This window comes from Eurosta solidaginis, chromosome 3 (genome assembly GCF_040869045.1).
Source record: "Eurosta solidaginis isolate ZX-2024a chromosome 3, ASM4086904v1, whole genome shotgun sequence".
Classification (NCBI taxonomy): Eukaryota; Metazoa; Arthropoda; class Insecta; order Diptera; family Tephritidae; genus Eurosta; species Eurosta solidaginis.
In genome coordinates this window covers 272,386,678-272,406,579 of record NC_090321.1, presented here as the reverse complement: position 1 = coordinate 272,406,579, position 19,902 = coordinate 272,386,678, and the positions used below count along the sequence as shown (strand labels likewise).

Below are 19,902 nucleotides of genomic sequence, written 5' to 3'. Positions count from 1 at the left end.
CTAAATTTTTTCTTTCTTCTATTCTAATTTAATAATTTTTTCAATTAAGAAATAATTTATCATAACAATAATAATGATAAAATAATTATTGTTAGGCTTTCAGCTCGATTCGAACCGGCGATCTTCTAAAATTTTTATGTTACTTTTGCCTGTGACGTGAACCCAGCATCTTCGGTGTGGTGGGCGGAGCACGCTACCATCACACCGTTCCTTTTAGCGGTACTGTTTCCATAGTTCCGAACTTATAAAGTTGAGATGTTTTTCTTTTGTTGGTACTATTTCGTTGGTTCCAAATCGGACCAAAATTCTACATAACTTCTAATATGTTGTTAACCCCGTTTACCAGCACTTATTTGATACTTTAGATCTAGTTCTGAACCAAAAATTTGTATCAGCAGTAACTGACATACCGACAGGACGTTATAAAATATCGATTATAATGAATATAGCCAAACTATTGTTACAGATTTTAAATAAAATTGCACTAGTTCCATACAGAGACACCGATTCTTCAGAGGATATAATTGAAGAATATACTTGTGTTGGGAAACGAGGTAGGAGTATTCCGAAACCACTACCCAAAAGACTTCTACAAAAGAAGGGACCTTCTATTTCAGTTTATACAGGATCTTACAGAGAATTTCATAGTTAAATTATTCACATTTAAAATCACTTTGTGATAAAAATAATTCCCGAAATTTTCCACACAACTCTTTTATCACATATACATATATTACCAGATACAGATGGCGAGACGGCAACGTGAAATGAATAGATACCTTAGTTATATAGTTTTTATTTAAAAATATTTAGTTTAGTTGTAAATTTAAAATTTTTGTTAATCAGTCTGCATCTTTATAATCTGAATAAATATGAATTCCGTCTTGAAATCTGAATAAAGACATTGATCTGCATCACCAACCACTGTTTTTAATGTTTTCAAATGTGTATTTTTTAATATTTTAATTTTGGCTTAACCGACACTTTCAAGTAATGAAGTATTTTTTTAGAAAGCAAACAATGCGCCATTATTATTAAAGTAATCGCTATATTAATACAAACAAGTAAGGAAGGCTAAGTTCGGGTGTAACCGAACATTACATACTCAGTTGAGAGCTATGGAGACAAAATAAGGAAAATCACCATGTAGGAAAATGAACCTAGGGTAACCCTGGAATGTGGTTGTATGACATGTGTATCAAATGGAAGGTATTAAAGAGTATTTTAAGAGAGAGTAGGCCATAGTTCTATGGATGGACGCCATTTAGGGATATCGCCATAAAGGTGGACCAGGGCTGACTCTAGAATGTGTTTGTACGATATGGGCATCAAATGAAAGGTGATAATGAGTATTTTAAAAGGGAATGGGCTTTAGTTCTATAGGTGAACGCCTTTTCGAGAAATCCCCATAAAGGTGGACCAGGGGTGACTCTAGAATATGTTTGTACGATATGGGTATCAAATGAAAGCTGTTAATGAGTATTTTGAAAAGGAGTGATCCTTAGTTCCCTAGGTGGACGCCGTTTCGAGATATCGCCATAAAGGTGCACCAGGGGTGTCTCTAGTTGTACGATATGGGAATCAAATGAAAGGTGTTACTGAGCGTTTTAAGAGGGAGTGGGCATTAGGTCTATAGGTGGACGCCTTTTCGAAATGTCGCCATTAGGGTGTGCCAGGGGTGACTCTAGAATGTGTTTGTACGATATGGGTATCAAACGAAATGTGTTACTGGGCATTTTAAGAGGGAGTGGGCATTAGGTCCATAGGTGGACGCCTTTTCGAGATATCGCCATTAGAGTGAGCCAGGGGTGACTCTGGAATGTGTTTGTACGATATGGGTATCAAATGAAAGGTGGTAATGAGTATTTTAAAAGGGAGTAATCCTTAGTTCTATAGGTGGACGCCTTTTCGAGATATCGCCATAAAGGTGGACCAAGGGTGACTCTAGAATGTTTGTACTATATGGGTATCAAACGAAAGGTGTTACTGAGCATTTTAAGAGGGAGTGGGCACTAGGTCTATAGGTGGGCGCCTTTTCGAGATATCGCCATTAGGGTGGGCCAGGGTGACTCTAGAATGTGTTTGTACGATATGGGTATCAAATGAAAGGTGGTAATGAGTATTTTAAAAGGGAGTAATCCTTAGTTCTATAGGTGGACGCCTTTTCGAGATATCGCCATAAAGGTGGACCAAGGGTGACTCTAGAATGTTTGTACGATATGGGTATCAAACGCCTTTTCGATATATCGCCATTAGGGTCACCCCTGCTCTAGAATGTTTGTACGATATGGGTATCAAACGAAAGGTGTTACTGAGCATTTTAAGAGGGAGTGGGCATTAGGTCTATAGGTGGACGCCTTTTCGAGATATCGCCATTAGGGTGGGCCAGGGGTGACTCTAGAATGTTTGTACGATATGGGTATCAAAGGAAAGGTGTTACTGAGCATTTTAAGAGGGAGTGGACATTAGGTCTATAGGTGGACGCCTTTTCGAGATATCGCCATTAGGGTGGGCCAGGGGTGACTCTAGAATGTTTTTACGATATGGGCATCAAACGAAAGGTGTTACTGAGCATTTTAAGAGGGAGTGGGCATTAGGTCTATAGGTGCACGCCTTTTCGAGATATCGCCATTAGGGTGGGCCAGGGTTGACTCTAGAATGTGTTTGTACGATATGGATATCAAATTAAAGGTATTAATGAGGGTTTTAAAAGCGATTGGCCCTTAGATGTATATGTGAAGGCGTTCTCGCGATATCGACCAAATGTGGATCAGGTGATCTAGAAAATCATCTGTCGGGTACTGCTAATTTATTTATATATTCAATAACACTAACAGTATTCCTGCCAAGATTCCAAGGCCTGTTGATTTCGCCTTGTAGATCTTTTTCATTTGCTTCTACTTAATATGGTAGGTGTCACACCCATTTTACAAAGTTTTTTCCAAAGTTATATTTTGCGTCAATAAACCAATCCAGTTACCATGTTTCATCCCTTTTTTCGTATTTGGTATAGAATTATGGCATTTTTTTAATTTTTCGTAATTTTCGATATCGATAAAGTGGGCGTGGTTATGGTCGGATTTCGGCCATTTTTTATACCAAGATAAAGTGAGTTCAGATAAGTACGTGGGCTAAGTTTAGTAAAGATATATCGGTTTTTGCTCAAGTTATTGTGTTAACGGCCGAGCGGAAGGACAGACGGTGGACTGTGTATAAAAACTGGGCGTGGCTTCCACCGATTTCGACCATTTTCACAGAGAACAGTTAACGTCATAGAATCTATGCTCCTACCAAATTTCAAAAGGATTGGTAAATTTTTGTTCGACATATGGCATTAAAAAAATTCTAGACACACTAAATGAAAATGGGCGGAGCCACGCCCATTTTGAAATTTTCTTTTATTTTTGTATTTTGTTGCATCATATCATTACTGGAGTTGAATTTTGACTTAATTTACTTATATACAGTAAAGATATTAAATTTTTTGTTAAAATTTGAATTTAAAAAAAAATTTTGTTTAAAAGTGGGCGTGTTCTTTGTCCAATTTTGCTAATTTTTATTTAGCACATATATAGTAATAGTAGTAACGTTCCTGCCAAATTTCATCATGATATCTTCAACGACTGCCAAATTACAGCTTGCAAAACTTTTAAATTACCTTCTTGTAAAAGTGGGCGGTGCCACGCCCATTGTCCAAAATCTTACTAATTTTCTATTCTGCGTCATAACATCAACCCATCTACCAAGTTTCATCGCTTTAACCGCATTTGGCAATGAATTATCGCATTTTTTCGGTTTTTCGAAATTTTCGATATCGAAAAAGTGGGCGTGGTTATAGTCCGATATCGTTCATTTTAAATAGCGATCTGAGATGAGTACTCAGGAACCTACATACCAAATTTCATCAAGATACCTCAAAATTTACTCAAGTTATCGTGTTAACGGACGGACGGACGGACGGACGGACGGACATGGCTCAATCAAATTTTTTTTGGATCCTGATTATTTTGATATATGGAAGTCTATATCTATCTCGATTCCTTTATATATGTACAACCAACCGTTATCCAATCAAACTTAATATACTCTGTGAGCTCTGCTCAACTGAGTATAAAAAAGCGTCTACTGAACGATTTTGTATATGTCGGTTAAGCCCTTTCTGAGGTTATGGCTCCATCATGGTCACCATTTGGTTGCAAATAAATGTCGGTACGCTTCTGATCATTACTTATACCAACTTCGGTAAGGTTAAAAGTATTGATGCGTAACGTCTTCATTTAGGAGGAATACGTAAAAAGTGTTACCAGAAGTTTGTTCGACCAAACTACTAAATATTGGAGCAGTGTTAAGCATATAGTTTTATCTTATGGGTTTTATTTTTATTTAACTAAAGTACACACTTTTTCAACTTAGAATTAAATAACAAATTTTTCAAAATAAATATTAATTATAATTTTACAGCTTTCAAGGCTTAATATGTATTATGTGAATATAATAAACTAAAATTCCAAAATTCTAATTATTTCGCTAATCAAACTTATATACATATTTATTGATATAATATCGTATAATATTTTTTAAAATACTATGTAGTGCAAAGGAACGTGGTATTTTTATTTCACTTTTCGAAGTAATTCATTCAGATACTTTTGTATTTAGCTCAGTTGTAGAACCGTATGCGATCACGGTAATTTCTGATACTATCAACCAAAACGCAAGCCAAAACGGAGCCTATGAACTGTGGAAACGAAACAATATTTAATTAAATCAATTATATTTTCAATATGGACGCTAACAACTTAACCAACAGAAATGCTTATATTAAAGATACATATTAAGATTCTTAAAAATCTTAAAATCCGTCAATAACTTCCTTTTCTTACTTCAATGATATGAACATATTTTAGAGTGATCTTGGCCCATATTTGTGTCCGAATGTTCGTCTGCAACAATTCCCATCTTCCACGTTATGTAGGTGAAAATTTTTTGTTTAATTATCAAAAAGTTCTGAAGTGCTTTTCTGCAAAAGGAATTGTCTTAGGATAGATTACTTTGCTTGATACGTAGATGAACCTATCTGGCAATGGACGGAGCAGTTCAAGCCTGTGTTTAACAAAGAATGGTTCAAATTTTGCCTCGATAAATAGCTTTCAGGCAGAAAGTTGGTATTTTCGGCTAGTTCGTCAACGGTACAGTTGTTAGACATATTTTTGCGTTCGTAAAGCCATACATTGTGTATTTAGTTCATTCGAGAAGAGAGAGTGAATTCTGTTAAGCCGTCGGTTGAAATATCTGTTGAACTTCGACTAAGTTTATTTCGGTTACTTATTCGTGCAAGGCAGTGCACTCTAGCTGAGAGGTTTTTATAAAAAATTGGGATAGATGTTCTAAGATTTTCCTAGTTAAAGTTTCCCGACATATCATTTGTAATATTGCATACAGTGGTCTTTTCAATGCCCAACAAACATTTAGGTTAGAAAACGATGAGAAGACGAATCGTGTTCTGATGTATTTCTCTAAGGTAGAAGGTTAGAGAACGATTTGCGAAACTGTCGTGAATTATAGCATTATCGTCAAAAAGGGGAATTCGTTCTCGATATCGAGAAAAGGGTTAGAATTCTAATCGAATTCTAACGTCAAATTCTAATGAGTTTCTAATGAGAATTTTGAAGTGATGCGCAATTAAGTTCAATTATTTAAAATCAGCAAAATGTTCATTGTTTCATTATATCAAATACGTTTATTTGGTCATAATCTTATGTATTAAGAATGAACATATTCCAAAAGCTATTATTATAACAAATTACAACCGTAATTAAAGATTGAGCTCAGCGTTGGTTTGAGGTACAGATGAGGAAGCGTTTTCCTCATGCCATTCAAATAGCACTTCAATAATCTGCTCGCTTTGCTTTTTCAACTTGTTTTGATTCATTTTCACTTACTAGTATTTATTATTATAAATAAAAAAACTTATTTCGCAACTTGTAATATTTCCATTATTTTTATTTTGTTTGTATAACACTAAGAATGAATGATCATGTCATGCAAATAATCCATAACTGTGACAATAATAATAGCATCGCATTTCTAGTGTTATTCGAATCTTTTCACAGTCGAATTCTAACCTAGTTATATAACCTAGTTTTCCATTCGAAATGCATTAGAGAACTACATTAGAATTCTAATGTAAAATTGCAATATTTCTCTAACGTTAGTAACTGTGTTTGCTGGGTGTAGAATTTGCGAATAATCCCGATGTGATAATGTTTAATATCACTTCAAGGGATTTTTAAGGACGCAGGTTTAGTGCTCCTTTTATAAGTATAACAGCCAGTCACTGTACCTTACATATCTTTCACTGAGTCTCCTCTTCGCTACAAAACAACAAAAACAGCTTCGAAACGTAAAATAAATTTTATGCCTTACAGAATACAACACTGCTTTCTTGCTTTCTTCCTTTTTAAATATGATTTCACACTTCAACTTCGGGTTCAGTACGATTTTGACATTAGTCCAACAATTACAAAAATAAACATACAATTTTTATACATATGTATGTGTATAAATTTCGCCCTGCCGCCATCTTGTATGATTCCGTCCTGTTTTCTTCATATAACGTCGATATATATGTTTTAGCTTACTATTCAGATAATGCCGAGGCATTTCTTTCTACAGGTTTGGCGCCATTAAGGGCTGATTTAAAGAACTAAATAAGCCGAAGAGACTACTCTTTAAGATCTTTTGGCTGAAAGTTCTAGATCTTGTTTAAATTTTCGCGGTCAAGCTTTTAGTCAATCGCGGTGTGTACTAAAATTTTCGACAATTTCGTTTTTGGCAATTGCAATCTATGGAGCTGAGTTCATAGTGCAAGGGTGGCGTTTTCAGGGAGTAAGTATGTTCGTATTGTAATTGTTTAAATTTATTGCATTATAATAACCTAAAGATCCTAGATATATATATTCAATTTAAACAAATTACCTCAGTCAAGATCAATAGCCAACTAACAATGTTGAAACTATTTGTCTTCTCACTCATATACTCATGAAATCTCTTCTCACAACCATTCAAATAGGCGTTTGTAATAACTTCGCAATCTTGGAACCGACAGCAGCTCCGCGGTATTATTTTGTCCATTTGAAGATAGTCATTTGCGCTTGTTTTACCGCAGCATTGAAGCTAATAGTAAAGCAAAAGTGAATGATAGATAAATAAATCCAATATTTATTAATACAATCTACCCATTCTTCATAAAAAGATAAAGTTGTATTTATAGTTGTGTATTCTTTATCCCAAAGCTCTTCGAACCCCCTTTGTAAACCACTTGAGAGACTGCCACCGGCCGCTGTATAACTGATGCTTACGAGAAATATTTGTATAACTAATAATATAACTAAAATCACAGCATACTGGAATGAAGAGAAAAATTAAAACGAAAATAAGGTTTCTTGAGTTATATCAGACCTTGATTATTTATTAGGGGTCGAATCGTCTATTAAGTTTCGTCATCAAAAACCATCATACATATATATTATTTCTAATTGCTATTATACTCAGTTGAGCAGAGCTCACAGAGTATATTAATTTTGATTGGATAACGGTTGGTTGTACAGGTATAAAGGAATCGAGATAGATATAGACTTCCATATATCAAAATAATCAGGATCGAAAAAAAATTTGATTGAGCCATGTCCGTCCGTCCGTCCGTTAACACGATAACTTGAGTAAATTTTGAGGTAAATTGATGAAATTTGGTATGTAGGTTCCTGAGCACTCATCTCAGATCGCTATTTAAAATGAACGAAATCGCACCATAACCACGCCCACTTTTTCGATATCGAAAATTTCGAAAAACCGAAAAAGTGCGATAATTCATTACCAAAGAAAGCTAAAACGATGAAACTTGCTAGATGAGTTGACCTTATGACACAGAATAGAAAACTGGTAAAATTTTGGACAATGAGCGTGGCACCGCCCACTTTTAAAAGAAGGTAATTTAAAATTTTTGCAAGCTGTAATTTGGTAGTCGTTGAAGATATCATGATAAAATTTGGCAGGAGAAGGACCACGCCCACTTTAAAAAAAAATTTTTTTTAAAGTAAAATTTTAACAAAAAATTTAATATCTTTACAGTATATAAGTAAATTATGTCAACATTCAACTCCAGTAATGATATGGTGCAACAAAATATAAAAATAAAACAAAATTTCAAAATGGGTGTGGCTCCGCCCTTTTTCATTTAATTTGTCTAGGATACTTTTAATGCCATAAGTCGAACAAAAATTTACCAATCCTTTTGAAATTTGGTAGGGGCAGAGATATTATGACGTTAACTGTTTTCCTTGAAAATGGGCGAAATCGGTTGCAGCCACGCCCAGTTTTTATACACAGTCGTCCGTGTGTCCTTCCGCATGGCCGTTAACACGATAACTTGAGTAAATTTTGAGGTATCTCAATGAAATTTGGTATGTAGGTTCCTGGGCACTCATCTCAGATCGCTGTTTAAAATTAACGAAATCGGACCGTAACCATGCCCGCTTTTTCGATATCGAAAATTACGAAAAATGAAAAAAATGCAATAATTCTATACCAAATACGAAAAGAGGGATGAAACATGGTAATTGGATTGGTTTATTGACGCGAAATATAACTTTAGAAAAAACTTTGTAAAATGGTTGTGACACCTACCATATTAAGTAGAAGAAAATGAAAAAGTTATGCAGGACGAAATACAGAACCCTTGAAATCTTGGCAGGTATTACATATATAAATAAATTAGCGGTATCCAACAGATGATGTTCTGGGTCACCCTGGTTCACATTGTGGTCGATATCTGGAAAACGCCTTCACATATACAACTACCACCACTCCCTTTTAAAGCTCTCATTAATACCTTTAATTTGATACCAATATCGTACAAACACATTCTAGAGTCACCCCTGGTCCATCTTTATGGCGATATCTCGAAAAGGTGTCCACCTATAGAACTAAGCCCCACGCCCTTTTAAAATACTCATTAACACCTTTCATTTGATACCCATATCGTACAAACATATTCTAGAGTCACCCCTGGTCCACCTTTATTGCGACACCTCGAAAAGGCGTCCACCTATAGAACTAAAACCCACTCCCTTTTAAAATACTTATTAACACCTTTCGTTTGATACCCATATTATACAAACGTATTCTAGAGTCACCGCTGGTCCACCATAATGGCGATATCTCGAAAAGGCAACCACCTATACAACTACCACCACTCACTTTTAAGCCCCTCATTAATACATTAAATTTGATACCCATATCGTACAAACACATTCTAGAGTCACCCCTGGTCCACCTTTATGACGATATTTAGAGACGGCGTCCACCTTTAGAACTAAGGCCCACTCCCTTTTAAAATACTCATTAACACCTTTCGTTTGATACCCATATTGTACAACAAATTCTAGGGTCACCCCTGGTCCACCTTTATGGAGATATCTCGAAACGGCGTCCACCTATGGAACTAAGGATTACTCCCTTTTAAAATACTCATTAACACCTTTCATTTGATACCCATATCGTACAAACAAATTCTAGAGTCAACCCTGATCCACCTTTATGGTGATATCCCTAAATGGCGTCCACCTATAGAACTATGGTCCACTCCCTCATAAAATACTCTATAATGCCTTTCATTTGATACACATGTCATACAAACACATTCCAGGGTTTCCCTCCTTTCATTTTCCTACATGGTTATTTTCCCTTATGTTGTCACCATAACTGAGTATGTAATGTTCGGTTACACCCGAACTTAACCTTCCTTACTTGTTTTTATGTACGGGTCCCTTTTTCGCTCTTAGTTGGAATCCAAATCTATAACCAAAGTTTTGGTTGTAAAGATGGAGATTCGGGATATTAGCGAGCTTTGGGCAATTTTGGTCGTAGTGCTTTTGTTTAGTTATATTTTATTAAAATAATTTGTTAAAAATAAGCGATTGTGAGCACACAAAAAATATATTTGTACTATGGCACTATTGTGGATATTTGCACTGCATTATTGGATGTTGCTATCATACGCTATATGGCAGCGCAAGTTTTAATTTATTGATAGAACAGCTGATTTCTGTTGATATTTGATAAGATACTTTTATATTGGTTGCGCAAGATGCGCACGGGTCCGGCTCGTTTTTTAAATGGCATAAATAGCATTGCATTGATCTCATGTAGTAGCACAAATTTTCTGTGCTTTAGAAACGAGAAGTTTAGCCAACTGTTAAATGAGATATTTTTACTTCGTTTTTGAGGAAAAGTAGTTCTTGAACGGTCAAAATTAAACATTAAAAATACTTCAAAATGTCAACGAATTATTAAAGCGTCAAATCAACATGGTGAATGAATGACTGTATCGTTAAAAATGTGCGATCAGCCATGACATAAAAAACCTCCACGGCGCCTTTCGAACTTCATCACAAAACTGTAAGACAACAGTGGTGTTTCAAACGTAAAAAAGCTGAGGAATGGGAGTTAGATTGATAACGCTTATTTATCAGAGAAATTATTACTTACACTTATTAATTGAACGAGATTAACACTTTCATATATATTGTTACTCAAATATTAGGAAACATGAGTGACGACTCGACCCCTGGTTCAAAAAGGATTGGAAAATGTTACACTTAATTCCTTACACTTATCAACATGCTCTTCGACTCCATATAAGCAGCAACACAGCCAAAAATAGCCATTACAATTAATACAATACCCAGCAGAATAATAACGGTAGCTATCAGCATCTCGCTATCGTCAATATCAATTTCAGAAATATTGCTGTGTAACCAAGCGCCGAACCAAATTAAGAACACTCCAAAAAGCTGTTGGATAAAAAGTGTTATGATTTTAATTAAATTATAAATTTTCCTTAAAACAGTCCAGACAAGAAGTTTTTCAAATAAAATAATTTTAAGAAAATATTTAGGTTAAACGGTTTTATTAAAAACTATACTAACATTAAGTAATAATAAATTAATAATACTAAAAGCTAGAGGTTGCCCTAGAATGTGTTTTCACAATATGGACATCAGAGGAAAGGCATGAGGAATAGCTTTTCAGTTCAGTGTGCTAATTAAAAAATTATAACATAATTAAATCAACGCAATATATGTCCGCGGAGACTTCTTTCAATTTGCATCGGACTTCGTTTATTTTTTCAACAAATTGACTGGACGGGACCTACGAGCCAAATGAATTTTTGTTGAGAAGCTTTTCATGGCAGAAATACATTCGTAGTGTTTGCCAAACCACTGCCGAGGGTCCACCATCTTTTTGGAAAAACTGTTTCTAAAGTATTTTGGGGTTGCTTCTTCCGGCGATTGAACCCATCAGCTTCGGTATGATAGGCGAGCATGCTATCTCCATGCCCCGGCGGCCGACTGTAATATATTTTACGCCGTTGGATAATAACGTGCTCAATAGATGCCGCTGTGGGAAAAGTATATTTTTAAATCATATTTTCTGTAATCGACTCCCCTGCGTACTATGGGCCAAGAATTTACCAGCGGTAGGTACACCTATCGTAATGGGCCATGGCTAACGAATCCATGAGATGAGTGATGTATACTCGAAAGGGAGCAGAGTGGAGCAGAGAACCACCTATGCGACCCTATCAGGGTCGTTATAAAAGCTGTACCGCTTGCAGCAGGACAGCCCAGTTGTGATCTGATACAATGTATCGCATGATGCATGTATTCAGGTCTCAATCTTACTTTAGGTTTTTCCTTTGGTTTTGGCCTTTGTTTTTTCCTTAATACGATGAAATCACTTTCGGGGAAGTTGGCAATAAAGCATACTTAACGACGCAATGCAGTCTCTTCTTCGCTGGAGTTGGCAATAAAGTATTTTCTTCGGAGTTATACGGTCGCTTCAGCCTTCGAATCAGACAGGAAAGCATTCTCTTCGGAGTAATTTTTTATTATTCCTGGTGCTCCGAACTGGCTGTTTCTCACATCTCCTAATACTTGTATTAAAATTGTGGAATAGTATCATATATCTGATGAAACCTAGCATCAGAACATGTTACATTGAAATATTTGTGCTTTGTATGGAACGTTATTGGAATTCAAGGTGGAGTTGCCTTACAACCAGATGCCATCATCCTTAAAATGGTTGGAGCTTCGATAGACTCCATAACAGACCAAGGTAAGAACTTGAGATTGAAACATTTGATTACAAGCTAAATTGGTACCAATTATTCGGCTATGAAGTGTTGAGGAAGGCAACATGGAGTCGATCGTTAGGCCACTGATTAAGCAATTAGATCCGTGTTTGACAGCGTTGGGTTAGGTATACCCAATTGTCTGTAATCGTCTGTAGTGATGAAATCTTTTTTATTGGTATATGATTCTCAACTTTATCTGCAAAAAAACAAAAATGATCAGACTTTATTTGGAATTCGTCGCATATGAAGTAGCGGGCATCGTTGATATTTAATTGATAAAATTTCGTCATAGTTTGGGAGGGGAGGTTTTTCTTAATATTAAATGTATGTTTTCCTAACATTACAGCCACCACTGTAATATTTGTTTTACTAGTAGAAAGCTTTTCAAAAAATCAAGCTTATTTCTAAAGCTTCCTTATGTTAAAATTTCCTATACACTGTTAATACACATGCACATATGTAGATGTGTACATACAAACAAATTTATGAAACATTAATATAATTGCTTATACTAAAAACTTTTTTCTTCCTAAGTAAAGAAGAGAAAGAGACGAAAATGTGAAAACAAACAAACAAACAAAAAGATTAGTATCTTAGAGAAAATATCTTATTAGAAAAAAACAAATAAAAAGAGACACAATTAAAAATAAAAATTTGCAAAATATTGTCGCTTATTTTTGAAAAACAAACACTAAATACATGACTAATGAATGCCATCTGCGACAGCAAAGCGCCAAATTGACAATGAAAATTGGGCAAATGTGAAAATGTTTTGCATGAAAAGATGATAATTATGCACTATAATGAACAATAAACAAAATAAGAAAGCTTCAAAGAGTTTATACCTCTACTTTTTATTTTGTCTCCTCCCAGCAGGGAAAAGGACTTATAATATTCCTGCGCTTTATATAGAATTAGCCTGTTGTAAGAAGAGATTAACAAGGCAAGGGACTATCACTATCCATAATACTTCCCATAAACTTTGGGGAGTATAAGAATAGGAAGAACTTTATATCTTTAAGGAATGATTTATGTATACGACCGAAGGTTTTCCCTTCCTCTGCTTCGAAATTGCGGTCCGATTGAAATACTTTCTTGGTCGGAACGTCTTTTTCATTCACATAGCATGACCTAGCAAGCGAAGCATCTGGGTTTTTATTAGCTGTAGTATCGTCATATCTGCGTAAAGCTTATACAGCTCATCATTTTACCTACCTCGTTACTCGGCTTGGCATCACGGACAGGACCATTAATTTTCCGGAGAAATTTTCTCTCGAGCACTCCAATTTGTACGCTATGTGCTAGTTTCGTGGTCGGAAAGAAGCTTCGGCGCCACAGCTGAGAACGAACGTCTCGCCTTATACCTCAGTAATGCAGACGGCAAGGATAAGCGATAGAAAAGGCATACGATGACTGCTCCCGCCATTATTTAAAAGTCATGCTAGGTGACTATAACGACAGGGTGGGCAACGACGAAGTTTTCGGTACTACAATCAGAAAATAAAGTCTCTATGTAACATCTCCGAACGTGTTTTGGCTGACTAACTTCGCCACGGCTGGAAATAGGATCAGGCTTCATCATAAAAAGATACATCAAGCTACTTTGACTGTCGCCTGAGCGAAGAACACGAAACCAACTCCAACACGCTGTGATCGACTACAGGCATAGTTCCAGTGTTCTAGATGTGAGCAATATATGAAGTTCAAATATTGACTTGGACCACCATCTTCTGGCAGCCAATATACTTACACCCCTCTGTGACGCGAAGAAAGTGCCCGCAGTGACAAAAGGAAAGTTTGCGTCTAAACGCTTCTCATGATGATGATTACTCCCCTCGACTCTCACTTCTCGTACGGGAGCGTAAATACTTGGTATATTAGAGTGTTATAGTGACCCGAATAAGAAAGAGAGAACAGATAGAACGGCAGGAGTTCGAGTAGCTGCTGGCGGATGGCGCGTTTCAGCTCGTTGCATGCTAGCGAGAGATAAGATGATCACGAAACCTTAATCACTAATGACGAAATCACTTCGCTAATAACGAAGTTGGTCTACCTGGGATACAGGATTAACAGCGAAAGTAATGTAAAGTAAAGTAAACTCTATACAAATACTGCATCTATGGGAGTGCATTAAAGGATTTTCTGAAAGTATGATGTAGGAAGTACCGAGTTTAAATTATTCTTTAACAAAATCTACTTCATAGTTACAGAACTAGCACAATATGTCGTCAGACGTGTGAGCATCAACTTCTTTAAATGGCACATATGCTCAACTCTCTGTTGGACATCCACCGTTCGAATATCATCTTTAATTGGCGCTTAACAACCTTAGTGACTTTTTGCGTTTCGTAACAAACCACGCCAGCTATCCCTATTTCGCGATAATTGACGACAATTGAGAGCACCAAGGGAGGTCAAGCCTTCTCCACCTGTCCGTCACAACTCAGTGGAGGTATCCGCTTGCCGCTGCTTCCAAGCTGCGATTTCCTCTGCTCCGCTGTAGGGTCTTTGTCCATTCGCATTTCCATTACACATTTCTTTACTATTCTGTAAGTCAAGAACTTAAGCACGCACCGCTATTAGTGTAATGATGAGATCCGCTAATTTATTATTTAGCCATTTGATACACGCTTGTCTGAAGAGATCCACATGCTGGTTTAAGATTTGCGCGCTTTCTATTGTAGCGTGGGTAACACTGCGCAGTATGATCTTATAAAGCCAATAGAATAAAGAGAGCACAGACTATTTTCATATGCATTTTTCTGTAGGAAAATTGTATGCAATACATTTTGTGTCCATACTTTTAGATGGAGGATTGAGCTGTCAAAAGGGCGAATTAATGGTGACTTATAACCATAAAGCCATAACCAGATAAAACAGCTGATCGAACCTACCTTAAGGAAATCAATGTAATCGAGTTAGCGTTATAGTATGGCACCATTAATCGATTACATTGATTTCCATAAGGTAGGTTCGATCAGCTGTTTTATCTGGTTATGGCTTTATGGTTATAAGTCACCATTAATTCGGCCTAAACACAAATATACTTATTACTCAAATACTGTGCAGTTAACTTATTTGAGCCGATACATAAATTATTCCAATTATCTTTGGAATCTGCCACTTTTCCATTGACCTGGAAGAAATCATTTATTATACCTTTACACAAAAAAGGTAGTAGGTCTAGTATCGAGAACTATAGAGGTATAGCTAAGCTTTCAGCTATTCCCAAAACATTTGACCGAATAATTACATGTCAACTTCAACACATGTGTAGCTCCATATTATCGCCCTGCCAGCATGGGTTTGTGCCACGTAGATCAACTACTACCAACTTGCTAGAGTTTACTTCTTTTGTAATGGATGGATTTTTCAACAATAGGCAAACGGATGTGATCTATACCGACTTCAGTAAAGCGTTTGACTCTGTCAATCATGAGCTTTTAGTTTACAAACTTGATTTACTTGGATTTCCGAAGCATTTACTAGCATGGCTCGAAAGCTATCTCACGAATCGGACTCAACAAGTTTTGTTTAAAAACAGCCTTTCTAGGTTGTTTGATGAAACGTCTGGTGTGCCTCAGGGTAGTCATTTGGGTCCGTTACTTTTTACCTTGTTTATAAATGACTTACCACAAACTCTCATACATTCCCGAACTCTTATGTATGCGGATGATGTTAAACTTTGTTACTCATACTTGCCTTCGGAGTCTTCCCGTGTGGAGTTTCTTCAGGCAGACTTGGACTCATTTGTTGTCAATGTTGGTGTACTGCAAATTTACTAGTTTTGAATTGCTCGAAGTGCAAACTAATGACATTTCACCGAGTGAAGCCAAGTTTGACATCGTATACGTTAAACAGCACGCCTTTGGAGCGTATATCTGTCGTAAGTGATCTAAGCGTTCTTTTGATCCTAAACTGACTTTTAATACGCATATTTCATCAATGGTAAGCAAAGCAACGGGTATACTCGGTTTTATGAAGCGACGGGCTAAGGAGTTTAATGATCCGTATCTGACTAAGATCCTCTACACATCGTTGGTACGACCAATCTTAGAGTATTGTTCGTGTGTCTGGTGCCCAGGGTATCAAAACTTTATAAAGCGTATTGAGTCAGTACAGAAGCAATTCATTATATTTGCACTACGTGGTCTTAACTGGGATTCTAGTGTGCATTTGCCACCATATAGAAATAGGCTTCTCCTTATAAATCTGCCAACTTTAGAAAATCGAAGAACTTTACTCGGGGTAATGTTCATTCACAAGCTCATTATGGGCGAGATCGACTCATCTGATCATGTTAGTCGACTAAATTTTGCTGTTCCTGGTAGAACGTCCAGGCACTTTGTGCCTTTTTATTTACCACTTTGCCGGCAAAATTTTGCCAAAAATAATCCACTGCGAAGTTGGTGTTCGCACTACAACAACTTGTATATCTGCATCAGTTTTGAATGTTCGTTTTCCGAGTTGCATAATTCAATACTGTCACGTCTGGCCTGATATTTTGTACTTTCTTTCCTATGTATGGTTGAATTTAAATATTTTTAAATCTAACATTAATTTTATGTTTTATATATCTTAGTAGTCGACCGCATTGTGTCTGTGTCGACTTTAATCCAAATAAATTAAATAAATTAAATTAAATTAAATTACATATATCAAACCATAACATGGACTACCCTGTATAAATCCCGGAAGGCTGGAATAAAAGCATAAATACTACTCCATAACTTAAAGTTACCTCACAGGGCAGTACTTAATTTATTATGCAACAGATTTGGCAAAAACTAAGTAAACTATTTAACACTCATAGAGTTACTCACTGCACATATCGCATTAAATGCGAGTAAAGTAATTTTCAAACGCTTTTTGGTGCAACGAAACATTTTTCACTGTTGATTTTTTTTTTTAACCAAGTTCGGGTTATTCAAAGTCAGATTCAAATTTTTTCTATTTATAATATTTTTAATTATAAACTTATTCAAATCAAGTAAATATTTAATCACTTCTTTATTAGATTTCTATTTTTTTAATACTGCATTCAAAATATTTGTATTTAAATTCTGTGTATGTAGATATTTTTACATCTTGCGTAGCGCAAAAAATTTAAAAACAATTACACAATAATTTATTTTGAATTCTTTTACATAGAAAACAAAAAATTAAATACACAATACACTGCTATTAAAAATTATTGTAACCGGCGCTTCCGTTGCCACAGATTCAAAGCACGTTCACGTAGTTTTCAGAACTAAATCGCCAATAAGCAACGGCAATACGCCAAGGTGGCCCTGATGATCTGCATCTGTCTTGTGTGCCAATGGCAGACCGTTGCACAGTGTAACTGTTTTCACTTTTAGGATGCCAAAAATCCAAAAAACAATGTTCTCCAATCTCAAAAATGTTTTGACATGCAACGGATTAATAACCAACTGTTAAGAAAATTTATACACAGCAAAGTAAAAAACCCACGATCACCATGATAAGCATTATGAAACTTGGATAATTGAAACAAGTGTAAAAATCATTTCACAGTCCAAAGCTTTTGTTGACCAACTTTGTGGCCACGTGGTGGATTTTTCGATAACTGTTTTGACTTCAAGCTATTTATTTAACATACTTGGGTAGTTTATAACAGTATTGCTAAGTTTACGCCACGTAGGCATTTTTTGATTTTTTTTTAGACAGCCACTAAAAGTTTGGTAAGCTTAGAAAAAAAATTTTTTTTTTCAATAGAATAAAACTTACCTGATTCCGCCCAATTCCATTGAACGAATACATACACATTAAAGGGAATGTCATATAGTTTCAGATAAAAAAACAAACCATTGCGAAATTTTGCGTTTTTCTTTGTAATCGCCAACTAAAGATCTCTATGCCCTCCCTCACGTACGAAACGCATTGACCTAACAATGGAATGCCCTCAATTCAAGCCTACAATACTGGATCCCAAAAAAGACAGTTATACCTGAAATGGTAAAAACACAGAAAAAGGAAACTTTCGCACTGTTTTTTCTGAGTTTTCCCATAGTTAACGAGTTGTGCACTTATCCCATCAACTTATGTTATGTATGCACGCCTACTTGAGGGTCGTATATTATGGGCGATACTTCTAAGCAATTGAATGCTTCGGGAATATACATATGTATGTATACATCACATAAACGCCTACCTAACACTCTGTCGGCATATATGTACATCATCGCAAAAGTGCTACATATGTGGGGCTTCTCCAAAAGATATGAACAATATGCGAGCCCTGTCAGAGCGAAATGTTGACAAAAGCATGCTTGCTTTCGGAATTTCCCCTTTACATTCTTGGATACGATGCATGGAATGTATGCTGCACATCGCTTATCGAATGGATATGAAGACCTGCATGCGGGGCGAAGAAAATAAGGAAAAGATGAAAAAGAAGAAAGAACATATCCAAAATAGATTCAGGAAAGAAGTTGGTCTTTTGATTGATATGCTAAAGCAAAAAACAGGCAACACAAATGATGACAACACTGCGAGAAGATTCTTTGGAGATTCTGAAATAACATCAGACATAACCGGCATAAACATCAATCTTTTGAAAAGGTTGCATACAATACTTTCATGCATAGGATGTGGGTTTCAAATAAATTTGAAGCTTTTGACCACTATGTGACAGAGACAAAGGTATTACATTTATCGGAATATGCTTGGTACATTATGCCAGTGAGCGTACATAAAATTCTGTTTCATGGAAAGAGTATAATCGTGTCTGCTATTCTCCCTATTGGTCAACTTTCGGAAGAAGCTCAAGAGTCCAGAAACAAACATGCACGAAACTAGCGTGAACTTTTCACCACAAAAAGTTAAGAATTTGTAGTAACTTGGATTTGCTGCACATATTGCTGATATCGTCAGACCTGTTCATAAGCAGTTTGCGGATAACTTTTAGGTCAAAGCGGCGAGCATTAACGAGTGAAGTTATTGGTATTATCTAAACCAGAGCATATCGACGATATTGACTCCAACTAACTTTATACCAGTTAAAGTATCACTTTTTATTTATAAGTATGTATGTATTTCGGCCACCGTGGTGTGATGGTAGCGTGCTCCGCCTACCACACCGGATGCCCTGGGTTCAAACCACGGGAAAAGCAACATCAAAAATTTTAAAAATAAGGTTTTTCAATTAGAAGAAAATTTTTCTAAGCGGGACTGCCCCTCGGCAGTGTTTGGCAAGCGCTCCGGGTGTATTTCTGCCATGAAAGCTCTCATCTGCCTTGCAGAAGCCGTTCGGAGTCGGCATAAAATCATGTAGGTCCCATCCGGCCAATTTGTAGGGAAAATCAAGAGGACCACGACGCAAATTGGACGAGAAGCTAGGGCTTAGATCTCTTCGCAGGTTATCGCGCTTTACATTTATTTTTTTTTATGTATTTCGATTCAGTTTTTACAAGTATATGTACCTATGTTGTGTTTGACTTTGAAAATAAAATTTTTTAAATATTAATCAAAAGCCTATAAGCTAAAGTTAAGAAATATAAAAATTTTTTATTTATATTGGCACTGGAAAATGCTTTTAAAGTAGAAAATATGATTATGTGTAATTTCACCTTATATTAGGGCAAGGAGAAAAAGTGGGCGGATCACGTCCATTTTTATTCTCAAATCAGATTTAGGTATCTGCAATCACACCGCAAAATTTCGAATGAAATGCTCCATTGGTTTGG

At 36.1% G+C, this 19,902-nt stretch overlaps 1 protein-coding gene across 5 annotated transcripts; it reads right to left on the bottom strand.

Annotated features, from left to right (window-relative positions):
• Nucleotides 1-4,352: 4,352 nt before the first annotated feature.
• On the bottom strand, nucleotides 4,353-17,452 carry Tsp42Eh (Tetraspanin 42Eh). 5 transcript variants are annotated; one of them, XM_067776501.1, is made up of 6 exons: nucleotides 17,282-17,452; nucleotides 17,020-17,146; nucleotides 10,671-10,853; nucleotides 7,239-7,406; nucleotides 6,979-7,176; nucleotides 4,353-4,738 (listed from the first exon to the last, which is right to left on the bottom strand). In XM_067776501.1, exons 2-6 carry the CDS (start codon nucleotides 17,080-17,082, stop codon nucleotides 4,661-4,663), a joined length of 690 nt encoding a protein of 229 aa, XP_067632602.1. In that variant the 5' UTR covers nucleotides 17,083-17,146; nucleotides 17,282-17,452; the 3' UTR covers nucleotides 4,353-4,660. The 5 variants fall into 5 exon arrangements, with proteins under 5 accessions (XP_067632602.1, XP_067632605.1, XP_067632603.1 ...); XM_067776504.1 differs by having other exon boundaries at nucleotides 17,374-17,445; XM_067776502.1 differs by having other exon boundaries at nucleotides 17,344-17,443.
• Nucleotides 17,453-19,902: the final 2,450 nt, after the last annotated feature.

What these genes read in the sequence shown, in the direction of transcription:
- Tsp42Eh (XM_067776501.1), bottom strand. Translation starts at nt 17,082, where the DNA reads ATGTTTCGTTGCACCAAAAAGCGTTTGAAAATTACTTTACTCGCATTT. An exon ending in CGAAGAGCATGTTGATAAGT is followed by an intron (nt 7,407 to 10,670) that starts GTAAGGAATTAA and finishes TCTTCATTCCAG; the next exon opens with TATGCTGTGATTTTAGTTAT. An exon ending in TATCTTTTTATGAAGAATGG is followed by an intron (nt 7,177 to 7,238) that starts GTAGATTGTATT and finishes CTTTACTATTAG; the next exon opens with CTTCAATGCTGCGGTAAAAC.